At 44.4% G+C, this 15,256-nt stretch overlaps 1 protein-coding gene across 6 annotated transcripts in view; it reads left to right on the forward strand.

Annotated features, from left to right (window-relative positions):
- TTLL5 (tubulin tyrosine ligase like 5) overlaps positions 1–15,256 on the forward strand; it is a 178,291-nt gene that overhangs the window by 75,237 nt on the left and 87,798 nt on the right. For all 6 annotated transcript variants that reach the window (XM_019499231.2, XM_019499232.2, XM_019499233.2 and 3 more), the window contains exons 25-28: positions 8,653–8,786; positions 9,218–9,331; positions 10,072–10,449; positions 13,261–13,451. In XM_019499231.2, the coding sequence (XP_019354776.1) occupies positions 8,653–8,786; positions 9,218–9,331; positions 10,072–10,449; positions 13,261–13,451 (817 nt within the window). The remainder of the gene's footprint in view (positions 1–8,652; positions 8,787–9,217; positions 9,332–10,071; positions 10,450–13,260; positions 13,452–15,256) is intronic.

Here is a 15,256-nt window from a genome sequence, read left to right on the forward strand (position 1 = left end):
TTTATAGATTGGGCTAATAGCAAGAATCTTGTAGATGAACTGTGGGAAATAATCTGGGATGAAGTCATTGTGAACTGATTCAGCATAAACTAAATTGCATGAGGCAAAATAATAGGTCTATAACAAGGGTTTTGGACTTCACAAGGACTAACTTTGAGAAACTAAGTTAAGAGGTGGACTGGATTTGGGAGCTAAGAAACTTGGATGTGGAAATGGCATGGAGCTATATTAAAGAAAAAGAACAACTTGCAGAAGCTTGCATCCCTTCCAAGAGAGGAAAAAATTGTAGGTAAGGGGTCAGACCTTCATAGATGAACAAGAACCTCAACTAGGCTATCATGCATAAGCAGAGGATCTATAAGTAATGGAAATTGGGACTGATCAGTAAGACGGAATATCTTTCTATTGTAAAAATGCAGGAGTGAAGAATTAGGCCTAGTTGAGCTTGACCTTGCAAGAAATATTAAGCTAATAGCAAAAGCTGCTTTGATTTATATAGAGAACCAGGAGGGAAAGACATGTGTCTACTTCATGCTGAAGATGGAGGAGATCAAGAATGATGTAGTTATGATTCAAGAACTGGACAATTGCCTCAGTCTAAAATGAATAGGTAACTGAGGATATTGTTGGCATGCCACATGGCAATGAGGACATAAATAAAGAGTTTACCATATCTGGTTGGAAGCAAAACCTAGACAGCTTGCTGTCTCATCTGGGGGTATGGATAATCCCCATCCTAGAATAGTGAAGGAATTGGCACACTCAATAGCAGTTTCTCTAGCACAGATCTTCAGTAAAACTGTCAATTTGGGGGATAGTTTGTGTGGAAAATAGCAAATGTAGTGTCTATTTTTTTTAAAAAGGGGAAAAAGCTAGATCTGGGTGATTACTAGTTTGTTAGCTTGACTTCAATAGTAGGTAAGGTAGAAGAATAGATGCTAAAAGAAGACTAGTTAAAGATATAAAAGAACATAAAAAGCAGTTGGAACATTGCGTGCAGTTTTGGGTGCCACACTTCAAGAGGGATGTGGATAACCTGGGAGAGGGTCCAGAGAAGGGCCACTCGTATGGTTAAGGGCTTGCAGGCCAAGCCCTATGAGGAGAGACTAGGGCACCTGGACCTCTTCAGCCTCCGCAAGAGAAGGTTGAGAGGCGACCTTGTGGCTGCCTGTAAGCTCATCATGGGGGCACAGAAGGGAATTGGTGGGGTTTTATTCACCAAGGCACCCCTGGGGGTTACAAGAAATAATGGCCATAAGCTAACAGAGAGCAGATTTAGACTAGACATTAGGAAGAACTTCACAGTTCGAGTGGCCAAGGTCTGGAACGGGCTCCCAAGGGAGGTGGTGCTCTCCCCTACCCTGGGGGTCTTCAAGAGGAGGTTAGATAAGCATCTAGCTGGGGTCATCTAGACCCAGCACTCTTTCCTGCCTATGCAGGGGTTCAGACTCGATGATCTATTGAGGTCCCTTCCGACCCTAACATCTATGAATCTATGAACGTAGAAAATGAGGGAAAACGCAATATGGGTATATCAGTGGACAGTCGCTTCAGATAAATTTAATAGCCTCTCTGACAAGAGAACAGACTGGCTGAATAAGGGTAATGCAGTAGGCTTAATGTGTAATAGTAATAGTATGCAGTCATCCAGTTAGTGACAAATAACATGGACCTCAGCTATGAGACCTGGACCCAGAGTGGAGACTGTGGCAGGCCAATAGGGGGCGCTCCTGATTTGAGCCGCCCACCTCACTGCGCCAGCCCACCTTCCAGGCTCCGAGTGCCTCCCTGGGGTGCCTCACGTCCGGCCAGCCCCTTCCCTGGAGCACACCCGCTAGCCTGGGGTTCCCACTGCCACCATCCAAGGCTCTGGACTCAATTCTGGCTCTGCACACCTTGGAAATCACAGGCCTGATCGTCCACTTGGTACTAGACCCAATACAGGCACTTGGGGCACTTTCCCAAGTCAGGGGCTTAATAGGAAAGTCTCCCTTAGTCCACAGACCTAAGGGACCTCCTCAGCATAATTTAGACCCACCCCTCAATAAGTCTCCCACACCAGTCGCAGGGAGAACTTTATTGATTACAGGGGGTAGGGTGAAAACAGGGTAAAAGGTAGAGCAGTATCATAAAAATATCAGAGGAATCCCCATAGAGCAAACCAGTATGGCTGATGGTAGCCTTTTGATCTCGCATCTGAGTTACCGTAAGCTAAATATCTAGTCGAATCTCGAGTAGCTTACTCATACGGATCATCCAGAGGTGGTTGGAGTTTTCCTCTGGAGGCAGGTCACTCTTTGAGCATGCGGTTATGAGGAGAGAGCCAGTTACAGCTGGTGAAACTCCTCTCCCAGTTTCAGATTCACCTGGATGACCGCATGGCTAATGGCTGCCTTCTTCCTGGACTGGGCCTTTAAATAACCTTTCTGACCTCAGCAGCCCGGTCCAATCGAAGCTGCCAGTGCTGGCCACTAGCCAACCAATTTAAAAAGCATCACTGGCTACCTGGGCCGGTGAGCGGGGCTTTTCCCTCCCCCTTCCCAGGTGACCAGAGAATTCACACCCGAGGCACCAGGCTTTTGTGATTCCCCTCCCTGAGGAATTCAACACCAGCCTCTCACGCTGGCAGAGACAGATTTCTGGAGAGGGACACAGACGGTGGCATTTCTGCCACACTTCCCCCCGCTCCTTTATAAGCTCGGACACAGGGCCTCCTAGTCCTACATCGGAGGCATCCGTTGCCACGTAGAAGAGTTTATGGAGCGGTGCCTTCAGGATCGGTTGTTTGACCAGGGAAGCTTTGAGGGTGTCAAATGCTTCCTGGCATCCGTGCTTCAAGACCACCGGGTCCAGGCTGCCCTTCTTGCTCAGCTCGTGCAGCGGAGCTGTGGTTGCTCCAAACCCAGGGACAAACCGTCTGTAATATCCAGCCAGGCCAAGGAAGGCTCTGACTTGCTTCTTAGTTTGTGGAGGCGGCCAGTCTTTGATCGCCTCGATCTTGTCCCACAAGGGAGCAATATGACCTCCACCCACCTGATGACCCAAGTATACTACCTCAGGTAGTGCCCACTGGCACTTTTTGGCCTTCACAGTAAGACCCGCTTGTTTGATCTTACCTAACACGGTGGTCAGGTGGATCAGGTGTGACTCGAAATCCTGACTGAAGATGGCAGTGTCATCGATGTAACCCATGGCAAACTGCTCACATAGATTTCATAGATTTTCGTAGACATTAGGGCTAGAAGGGACCTTGGAAGATCATTGAGTCCAGTCCCCTGCCCAAAGGGCAGGAAGTCATCTGGGGTCATAGGATCCCAGCAAGATAAGCATCCAGTTTGCTCTTGAAGGTGTTCAATGTAGGCGCTTGAACCACCTCTGGTGGCAGGCTGTTCTAGACCTTAGGGGCTCGGACAGTAAAGAAATTCTTCCTTATGTCCAGCCTGAAACGGTCTTGTAGTAGTTTATGACCATTCGACCTAGTCGTCATCCCTTGGGGCGCTCTGGTGAACAAACGTTCCCCCAGATACTGGTGGTCACCCCTGATAAACTTATAGGTGGCTATCAGATCACCCCTGAGCCTGCGCTTTTCCAGGCTAAAGAGCCCCAGGGCTCTCAGCCTGTCATCGTAGGGTCTGCTTCCCTGACCTCTGACCATGCGTGTGGCTCTTCTCTGGACTCTCTCAAGCTTCTCCACATCCTTTTTGAATTGTGGAGCCCAAAACTGGACGCAGTACTCCAGCTGCGGCCTCACCAAGGCCGAGTACAGGGGGAGAATGATGTCCCGGGATTTGCTTGAGAAGCATCTATGGATGCAAGCCAGCGTTTTGGTTGCTTTACTAGCCGCAGCATCGCGCTGCAGGCTCATGTTCATCTTATGGTCAATGATGACCCCCAAGTCTTTTTCTTCCACAGCGCTAGCCAACATAGCACTGCCGAGTCTATAAGGATGCTGCGGGTTTCTCTTCCCAAGGTGGACAACCTTGCATTTATCGGCGTTGAACACCATCAGATTCTCGTCCGCCCACTTGCTGAGCCTGTCCAGGTCAGCCTGGATCACCCGCCTGTCTTTTGGTGTGGATGCTTTGCCCCAAAGTTTGGTGTCATCGGCTAACTTGGCCAGTCCGCTTCTGACTCCAGTGTCCACATCATTAATGAAGATGTTGAACAGTATGGGTCCAAGGACAGAGCCCTGGGGGACCCCACTGGTCACAGGACACCATGATGAGTGATTTCCATCAATTACTACCCTCTGGGTCCGACCCCGGAGCCAATTTTCCAGCCAGTGGATCGTGGTGGACCCAAGGCGACAATTGGCCAGTTTCTCCAAGAGGCGATCAAGGGAAACCAGATCGAAGGCTTTTTTGAAGTCAAGATATATGACATCAATCTCTTCTCCCTTGTCCAGGTGATAGGTCACCTGGTCATAGAAGGAAATGAGATTGGTCAAGCAAGACCTACCCGCGACAAACCCATGCTGGCTATCCCTTAAGATGTTGCAGCAGATTATTAATCAGTCTTTGGAAAGAGGCAGGAGAGTTGCGCATACTGAAAGGTAAAACTGTGAACTCATATAGCCCTATAGGTGTGGCAAACGCAGACTTGGCTATGGCATCCGGGTCTAGTACCCATTGGACGATCAGGCCTGTGTTTTCCAAGGGGCGCAGAGCCAGAATTGAGTCCAGGGCCTTGGATGGTGGCAGTGGGAACCCCAGGCTAGCGGGTGTGCTCCAGGGAAGGGGTCGGCCAGACGTGAGGCACCCCAGGGAGGCACTCGGAGCCTGGAAGGTGGTCAGGCGCAGTGAGGTGGGCGGCTCAATGCAGGAGCGCCCCCTACTGGCCCGCCACAGAGACATCTGAGGAAGAGAGGGACCTAAGTATATTGGTTAGTTGTAGAATGACCATGAGCCATTAGTGCAGTGCAACTCAAAAGAAGGCTAATGTAATCTTGGGGTGCATTAAGTGGGGCACATATAGTAGAGACAAGGTACCACGGTGCAAGGAAGTAGTAAGACCCGTTTAGAAAATTATGTTGCAATTTGGTCACCAGTATTCAAAACAGATTAGTTTAAACCAAAGCGAATTCAGAGAAGGGCCATTAAGACATTTAAGAGAAAATGGAAACCTTTTCTTATGCAAAATGATGTAAAGGCATTTGGCTCAATTTAGCAAAATGGAGATTGAGAGGGAATATGGTCTCTCTTTAAAAGTACATTCATAAAATGAATATTTGGAAAGGGGAAGAGCCTTCTGGGTTTAAAAACAACAACAGAAGATCAAATGACTAGAAATCAGCTACAGATAAATTTACACTGGAAGTTTAGATTTCTGTCAGAGAAGTAAACTTTTGGGGTATCATTTCAGCAAAGTGTTGGGGACATGCAACTCTCATCATTTCAAGATTGAGCTAGATAATTTTATGGAAGGAATGGTATTAAAGGCCAGGGATTTCTGGCTTAAAAATCAGTGAGTTGGATGTGAAAATCCATGTGTTTGTGGTCTCCAGGTTGTAGAAATAAGGTAGCTTTTATATAGTGTGGAAGGTGTCTGGTAATCCCATGTGTCAGGGCTTTTGCTGGTTGCCAGCTGGGACCAGCCAAGGAATGTTTTTTCTCCCTCATGAATGCTACTGGCTTCTGGGAGGTCTCTTTCTTCCCCCCCCCCCCCCCTGCTTCCTTTGAGGCACTGGGACATTGGCCACAGTTAAGGCTGGGGTTTTTGACTGGGATATGCTGATGCTTCTGCCACACTTAAAAAAACCCAAAGTTCCTGGCTAGAGAGTTTTGCTCTTCTGGTTAGGGACATACTAATTGCCAAATATAGGTTCAGGAAGGAATTTTTCCTTTAGATCTGGTTCATAGATTGGAAGGGACCTTGGAAAATCATCGGCTCCAGCCCCTTGCACTAAGCAGGAAAGATAACTGGGAGGCAGGTGACCCCAGCAAGGTGACTGTCTCGTCTCCTCTTGAAGATTTCCAGGGTAGGTGATTGCACCACCTCTGGAGGTAGCTTATTCCACAGTCTGGACACCCTGACTGTGAAGAAGTTTTTCCTAATGTTGAGCCTGAATTGGTCTTCCAGTAGTTTGTGGCTGGTATGGGTTGGTCAGTATGGGCCATATTTTTTGCCTTCCTCTGTAGTGCTAGGGCATGATTCTTTTTCTAGGATCTTCTGGTCACATATTAACCAACTACATCCTTGTGTTTGCAGTGGCAGGACATCAGCAATGCTTTCATCTTTCCTGCTTTTACCTATGACATGTTTATAGGGTGGTGGTATTTCAGGTATTATGTACTGTAGTTGAATGTAAGGGCTTGAAGTGATCATTATGATGATTCCTCGGGTTACTTGATTGCCTATGCACACAGGGGACTTGACTTGATCCAGCAGAACTCTTTTAGTCCAATGTCCCAATTTAACTGATGATGGCAAGGACCTCTCTGTTTCTTGGGGACCAGGGTTCTACAGAGGAACAGGCTTCTCAGCTGATTATTTCCACACTTTTGCCTTCTCTAAGAAGGATAACATGCTCTCTCCTTCATCACATCTGGTTGTGGAACCTGCTGCCAACTCCTCTGTCTGGATAGCACCCACAGTGACTTGTTGGAAATTAATGGGGAATGATGGTAATCGGCCAGAGCTTTGCTACTGATCAGGGAGCTTTGTAGTTTTCTGATGTTACCTTATGATTGCAGTTAGTTTTAGGAGTTGCTGATCCATTATGGACTCATTAAACACAATATCAGAGTTGTCCCAGAAAATGCTAATAGCCTTTCAAAATATTACTGAGGAACATGACTCAGGATATTTGACTGTTCTTAGCATTAGCTCCTGCAGTTACCCAGAAGACCAATCACTTTTTACTTGGTTCCCTAACTGGTGGTGGTCTTCAAAGAAGACGGTTGTCTCTCTGATTCTTCATGTAGTCAATAAAATGATGAACAGCTCTATGGTAGGTCAGTCTACTCCATTAGACAGTGATGCTAGGAAGCCTGATGGCTTGGACAGAATTGTGTACTCTTTAGATGAACTAGCATTCTTTGCAACTGGTTTCTTGGCTGTTGTGGCTTAATATTTAATTCTGTCTTGAGGTTGCTGCTTTTGCTAGACCATCTGCCAAAAAATTAAAAGCACAGGAAAATACATTATTGCTGAGGGGTGAGTAGTTTCTAAGTATTCCCTCTGGGTTTTTTTATGATGCTTCATGTATTTCTAAAAACTTTAGTATCTGCCATTCTACTCTGCATTGGCATTTATGGCTTAAGCCAACTGGCCAGTCTTCAGTGGGTCAGGCAAAAGGGGAAAATCTTCCTTTGAAGGCTGGTTCTGCTAGTCACTGAGACATTGAACAAGATGAAGACTAGTTGTTAGCACTTGTTAGACAAAAACCTAACCTTGGTGCCAAGAGAGGGTGGTTTGTGTATGTATTGTATTTTGTGTTATACATGCTAAGAGAGTACCTAGCTGTAGGCTCTAAACACCCTTGACAGCTTTAAAAATGTAATTGAATTAATACCCAAATTTAATTCTACAAGTCAGTTCACTCGAAGCCACTGATAACAAGAAAAGCAACCTGGAGGTTTAACTCACCCTCACAACCAATAACTTCTTCACCACAGCAGTTTTCCACCCTCATACTGTTTTTAAAGGCCTGAGAAAGATAGATGAGCTTTGCAGTGTGTTTTGAAAGTCTAAACACTTGTGAGGTCTGAATAGGCACTGCTTTTTCCAGAGCTCTGTTGTGCCAGAGGTGCATCTCACAGGCATGGATATGTGCAGAGGACACCTTGCAGAATTGTTATTTCTGCCAAGAATCTTTACTTTGCCTTCTTGGATTGTGTTTTGTTGCGACTGTTGCCAGCGGTACCCTCCTGCTTGCTGATGTTGTGTTGTACTACATGGTCACAAGCCATAGCTGAGAAAAGTAAGGGAAAGGAAAATGTCATTCAAGAAACTAGAAGTACAGCTCAAAAAGTATTCTTAACAGAAGGGCTAAGTGACTGGAACTGACTAAGAGGTAACAAGGAGTAAGACTTTAGGGGAAGGTTTTACAGTAGAATATATCTGTTGCCCAAAAAGTAAGAAAAAGGAGTAGTCACAATTTCTGTTGGACCTGTGAAAATGTTGACCACTTCTCTTTTTTGACTCTGTGGCATTTCTTAATTAACAGGCCCACCTCTTAGTGGGCCTGTTTGGTGGTTTTATTAATGCCCTCCTTTGGGGGAGGGCATTAATAATGAATATGAAACAGGCTGAGCAGAATTCTTGATGGCCTCTTGCTCTGGAGAGTCCTGGTGGAAGCTTGGTAATGGTAGTTGCTCAGACCTGAATTAACCCAGTTGAGTGGAGGTCACAAAAATTATATAATGTCGATACTTTTATTTTGTCTAGCCTGAGGTCCCTGCCACACTGAGATGCTGGTAATGGCATTTCAGTAATGCCATTACCAGCCAAGAGATGTGCTATTCCATAACACAGACTAGGGCACGTTACAGTTCCAGGTATTCTTTCTATTTAGGCCAGTAATTTCTCAGGCCTCTTTGGTCTCTGCAGCCTCATGTTCTTGTTTCTGTTGAGAGGTTCTATTGTTTCTGCACATGAGGGCAGAATCCTCTAAAATTCTCACTGAGACTCTTCGTTCTCTTCCTGTCATAGTGAGAGTGACTTAGAGGAGGTGCTGACATTTTACACACACAAGAATAAGTCGGCCAGTGTATTCTTGGGTACCAACCCCAGAACCTCAAAGCCCTGCAACAGCAGCAATCCATCAGAAAGCACAGCCCAGAAAGGTGAGTGCCTTGGCAGTTCTGACAGTTTATAGGAAGACAAGGGCTGGCTATCAAGGCCGTGTGTGTGTGTGGAGAGAGGGAGAGAGAGGGTGAGAATGTAGAACCCCAGAAATGAGTCTCAGCATGCATATAGGGAGCATGGGGGTGATGAGTTTTCTCTCTCTTGACACAGGATCCCTGCATAGTCTAAAGAGGGGTGGATCTTATATATGGGACTGATTAGGCATTCCAGTGTGGGGGTAGAATTTACTCCATGTGATATCATGCCCTGGATAACAAAAAGCAAAGCTGCTTAAACAGCGATGAGAACCACAGTAACAAATGGGAAATTAATTCAGCCTGGCAGCAAGATATTAAACCTTGTTACTCCAGTTTCCATAGTGTTAGCAACTTGAACTCCTCTGTTCCTCAATGCTTAAACATAATTTCAGATCTTCCTGAGGTGGTGGAGGAAGTGAAAAGTAATCAGCTCGAATGTCCCGTGGCAGAACTAAATGCAGAAGGAGAGCTAAAAGGTGACAAGCCCAGAGAAATTGGATCATCTCGTAAGTGAACCAGCCAGCCAGGGGTGGGGTTAGTTCTGCAGTAAACAGTTGAGATGTAGATGTAGATTGTTTAGATTTAAACTGTTTGAACAAATAATTTGATCAGATCCTAGAGGCAGAAACAACCTGAAGAAGTCCCAGCTTCAGTTCCATAAGAAGAATTTGTCAAGATGGCCTCTCACTTAATAAATGGACAGAAAAGATGTTGTAGGATGAATAGTTCTTTCATTAGCACTTGAAATTAACTTCTGTCTATGGTGAAAGGCCTCTGCTAGATAAATTCAGTGTTGCTGGATTTTTGGTTGTAGCCGTGTTGGTCTAAGGACATAGGCAGGCAAAGTTTTTTGCATGGATGTGGTGTCTTTTATTAGACCAACGGAGTACGTGGAAAAAAGTTCTTAGCAAGCTTTTGGGCACAGTCATCCTTCAGGCAACAGACTTCCTGTGCTTGAAGAAGGGTGATTGGAGAGCTTGCTAAGAACTTTTTTCCAACTCCTCAGTTGGTCTTATAAAAGATATCACATCTACTCAGAGAACCTTATCTGCCAGATAAAATGAGTTCAGGAAGAGGATAGGCCTAATTCAGTTTTTTTGCCAGTCCTTCCTGGTAGCTAAGGTTTTCTTAGCTTTCATCAAGCCAGCAAACATAGGCCATTGACTAAGTGGCCATTATCTCTGGGACTCTGGAAAAAAGTTTACCTTATGAAATGTCCTGATTTGCCTTTTTTTATCCTTCACAGAAGATGAGCTGAAATTACCTCAGTGTAGCCCTCACAGTGCTTCCTCCTCTGGTCCTGGTGCTATGCTCCAGAGAAGCATCAGCTCACAGTTTTCATCTCATACCACAGCCTCTGAAAACACACAGGTGTCTAGTCACCACTCATCCCTGCCTCCTCCAGCTGGTCCTGGACTGACTCAGTCCCCACCTTCCCAGAACCACAGCACAGTTTCTGACAACCAGTCTTTCTCTACAAACATGGTATCCCACCCACCATCTAGCCATGCAGAGTTGCACCGTTCTCAGTCTGGTGGCCACACCACTGGTCCATTCTCATCCTTTCACAGTGTTGCTCAGATCTACAGCCAGAGATTATCCAGACCATCCTCTGCAAAAGCAGGTGAGTGGGCCAGACATTTTAGATAAGTGAATGTGTCATTTGAGTAAATCTTTCATTAGCTCAGATTCTTCTTGAAATTGTCACGTTCTTCATACCATCTAAATCAGGCTCCCATCTCTGAAGTAGCACTGACCAATCTCTTATCTGTTAACCTAGAAGAGATGAGGAGGGGCTGCATAACAGTTGTCCAGGCTACTACTTTAGCACAGAGTGTATATAGTCTGTGCCTACCCCATATAGGCAGAAATCCTCAATTTCCAAGGTTGCAAATCCTGGTCTTTTAATGAGCATTAAATTATTCTTTGGAAGAGGAAATCTCCCTTATTGTGTTGATCAGTCCTGTTTATTGTGCAGGGGAAAGGGGAGCTGAACTGATTTGTGTCTGGTTGGTCTAACTTGCAGAGGCAGGAAATAACGTGTATTCATTATAATACTGTAATCATACATATTCTCATTTTGTTTTTAGAAATTTGGGGGTGGTTTCAATAGTACAGAGGCCCTCTTTGAGATGGTGCAGGCTGCTTGCTTGCTCTTGTCTCCTGCTGAAGGAAACTGGCAACTTGCCACACATTAGAAACTGACTAAGGCCTCCACATGACATCACTGAAGATGCATTAGTTTAAGGGATTTGACATACTGGGAACATATCTTCATATTTCTCTAGGACCTTTTGCCCTGGCCTACCTCAAAACATCTTACCAGCCAAGTACAGGAATCTCATTTATGACTGACGTGCAGCCACCTCTGTGGTGGGAACATGGCTGAGCCATGCCAACAACAGTATAAGATAGCAAAATCCATGCTTATCAGAAGAAACTAAAGGAAGCAGAGGTTTAAGGAGGCAGATTGTAGCCTGTATCAAATTATGATCAGGATACCTAGTCTAATGCCCCTGTTCTTGAGAAACTGCTCTGTTTAGCAGAGTGGATTTCCTCCTGCAGTGACCCCAGAAATCTGGGTTTGGTGTAAACAGCACACTCCATCACATGCTCACAGAGATACAAAAAAACCCCAATCCTGATGCACTTGCTTATTTAAAAGGATCCATTTGCTTTTAAGCAAAGCTGTTGCAGGTTTTGTATGAAAAGGACCAGACATATATTTTCAGCCCAAAGGCAGACTGCTGTGACAGTCAGGCCATCCTTGAATTACAGGGCTTGCATGAGGTACTTCAGAGAGGGAGTAACAGGATCTCGCTTCTACCTCTAGAACTGTGAAACAGAACAAAAATGTTTGAATTGTTTGATCTGCTTTCTGGAATTCAAAGAAGCTTCTGAGTGTTTTAAATATCCCAAGTTCTCGGCCAGTTTCCGTATTTACCTGGGGAGATGATTTTACAGACTCGCTTCTAGGAAGGTGTTTCCTGGTCTCCAGGTAAAACATTTCCCTTCTAACTTCAGGCCATTGCTCTTACTTCTGCTGGGTATTGAATCTGCTTCCTTGCACGTTTCTAATTCCTGTCCTGTTCTGGTGTTTATAGCCATCAAGTGCTTGCAGACTGTTACCAAGCCTGCTTTGTCTTCTCTTACCCAAGATAGACAATTTGTCTCTGTTAATCTTCCCTCATAAGTCAGTCCCTCCAGCCCTCTGACTATTTTTGTTGCTGTTGTCTATGCTTCCTCCAATTTGTCAGAGCTTAAAGGAAATGAGATGCCCAGAACTGAAAGCAGTGTACCAGGTGAGGTTGTAATTAAAGAGAAGGACCTAATCCTCTAATCTGTGATATGATGCCTCTGCGTGTGCAGTCCCAAATGGTGCTGTCTTTTTTTACAGCCATATCCCATTACAAATTTATGTCAAGTTTTTGCCTGAACTTCCCACCTCCCTCTCTCAGCTGTTTCTGCTTCATAGGTTTCTTCCTTCCATTGAATATCTGGCTTTGAAGTTGTTTATCCCAGATGTATTAGCTGCATTTTTTTCCAAGTGCAAATGAGATTCTTACCTTCTGCCCACATTTCTAATATTTTTAGGCCTCTTCTTTTTTTCTCTCTCTCTCCCCTTTTATTTATTGTAGTCCCTTCTAATTATGTATGAATCTCAATAATATGCCATATTATCAGTTATCCAGATCATAAATGGAAATATTAATTCAGTTATCCAGATCATAAATGGAAATATTAATTCCTGATCTTACAGTGCAACTGTGATACTTTGACCTCCTCAGTGGTTTGCTGTCTATAATAACCTTCTGTTCAAGGCTCTCCAGCCAGTTTTCAGTCTGTGAATTTCTTTGAATTATATTTGTGTTAATTTTTTTTCCTCCTAAGAAGGAAGCAATATCTGCGTTTAACTTGTTACTGATCCTCTTGCTATATAAAGCCAAGCGCCTGTGTTTTAAATTGTATTTTGGGTCCAGCTAATGTTAGAAAGAGGTATGTTTCTTCAGGGGCAATTTCCAGCTACACACTTGGCTTCCAAACTCCCCTTTCTCCTTCTGGGATTAAGTGCAAAAATGTCTTCGGTTCCTCAAATCCTAGCCATTCATCTGTTGCAGCAGTTCCAGGCACTGCTTTAATATAGTGAGAATAAACAGCCAATGTCCCATTGTAACTTGGTGATGTTTCACGTCAAGATGAATTGAGAGAGTGGTGCTGGTTTAGAGAAGCTCAGATATGCAGCCCAAGTGCAGAATGGAGACCATGGAGAAGGTCTGTAGAAAGTATTGTGTCTGCTTGTATTTCTGTTATTGCCAGGGTACAAACCTCTGTCATTCACTTCTTTGCCTTGTTGTCAAGCCCAGAGGGCATGAAGAGCTCTCTGCAGCCTGACCTTCTGCACTCTTCTTCTAAGTGGATGAAAACTGTTTGGCAGGTTCATGTCATCGCAGCCCAAGTCGGCAACGTGCAGGCTCAGCCAGGGTGTACAAAGATGCAGAAGACCCATCCTCCCAGGGCAGATGCTACAACCGCAGCACTGTAGCAGCAGAACTGCAGCGACTGGCAGAGAAACAGGCAGCCAGGCAGTATTCACCACCCAGCCACATCAGTCTCCTTACACAGCAGGTATGTGGGCAGTGAGGTTAGTTTCTCTTTGTTACTATGGAAGTCTGGCACAGTCTCCTGTTTCAGAGTCACAGGACATGCTGAGAAGAAAGGAAAACAATTTTCATGAGATTGTTTCTTGTTGCTGTGATGTCTTTACAGTAACTAAAACCCTATTAGATAATAGTTCTTTTAGGTTGCAGAGGGTAGTGATTGAAGCCCTGTCATTCAATATAGTTAGACTGGGCCAAAGCACTAGAAAATATATTGTAAGGAACAATCCTTTCCTAGCCCCCAGTGAGTAGTTTAAATGTGAACAAGGTCTTTTCCATCTTTAATTTCTCACATTCTTATTGCCTTAAAGTCAGCTCTCTGTTTCCTAACGGTGACGTGTCACACACTGGATTGCAGCATTACTGGGAGAATCAGGAAATAGAATCAGACTGATGAGAAGGGCAGAAAGTTTCCATAGTCTGTTTCCATAGAAATACCTGGGCAAGCAGAATGATAACAGTGGAAATCTAGAGAGAGCACAGGGCAGATTATAACAGATTTTGATAAAATTCTGTATTTCAGTCATATTCTAAACCGATTCTGAAGTTCAAGCTAGTGTGGAATGCGGTATAGCCCTTTTGCTAAGCAGGACATTCATTCAGGAACATGACGGTGATGCTGTATGATCTGCCTTGGCTTCCAGCTAGCATTTTAAGGTCTCAGCTTTGAGCTGTAATGTCTTAAATTACCCTACCTAAATGAGAGACCACCTCCCTCCATGCAGTATTGCTGCAGCTGTAATCATTAGAGGTGCTCAAGCTAGATTCACCAAACTGAATTAGAGAGACTGCCAATAGGAGGTTCTCCAAGTCAGGCCTTTCACTTTGCAAGTTACTCTTCCCTGTTTTCTATCTGCTACAAAATAACCCATATTGCTTGACTGTTGTGGAATGTTGTAGGGATCATCAATTTGGATGCGTGTTTGGAAAATGTCATGTTGAGTGGGATTCAACAGTTATGTTTTATTGCATTTTCTGAGGGATGGCTAGTGGTTATGATGGGCTGCACCTACTGGTGTTCTGCCTCTGTCTTTATTTTATTGTTTTAATTGGTGTTTGTGAATGTCTTGTTGGATTACTTAGCAATTGTGGTAAGTTTCTGTGTTTTCTTACCATTCAAAAATGTGGGAAACTGATTGACTTGGAAGGATGCATAGATTACTTAGATGGTCCATAAAGTCTCAGTTCAATCCCGGTAGCTCTGACTACATTTGATGCCTTTGTCCCTTGTGTACAGTTCACTTGCTTCAGTTTGGCTTAATGAATATATTGCCATAACACCAAAACACATTTGGAATTGGATCCTCTTGTTTTTCTGGGTGTCTGCCAAACAGGCTGAATGAACTGTGCAACCTGACCTTCTGTCTTGCCCCTAGAGAGGAAGGTCCCTAGAAGTATGGAGCAGTATTGGTAGGAACAGTGGGGAAACTTGATTGCTGCTTGCCTAGGTTGCTCTGTCTCCAAGAGATGTCAAATTATGTCTTTGCATCGGCTCTGAGAATACAAAATTTTTTTAGTCGAAGACCAAATGTGTTTATGAACTCGGTTGTATTGGACAAAAATTTGTAACTCACCTTTTTTTTTAAGCGTTTCCATAGCCCTGCATTTCAACCTTCGCAGTAAGGCATGTTTCAGTTTTGTCTTAAGTGAAATGCTTGTAGCCAAAGTACAATTTTTTTTGGTTCAGAATTTCAGTTAATGGGAATTTTCTGTTTTCTTCCATAACGAAAAAAAATTCTCAATTGAGTCCCCACACAGTAACCTGCACTCACA

This window comes from Alligator mississippiensis, chromosome 2 (genome assembly GCF_030867095.1).
Source record: "Alligator mississippiensis isolate rAllMis1 chromosome 2, rAllMis1, whole genome shotgun sequence".
Lineage (NCBI taxonomy): Eukaryota > Metazoa > Chordata > Crocodylia > Alligatoridae > Alligator > Alligator mississippiensis.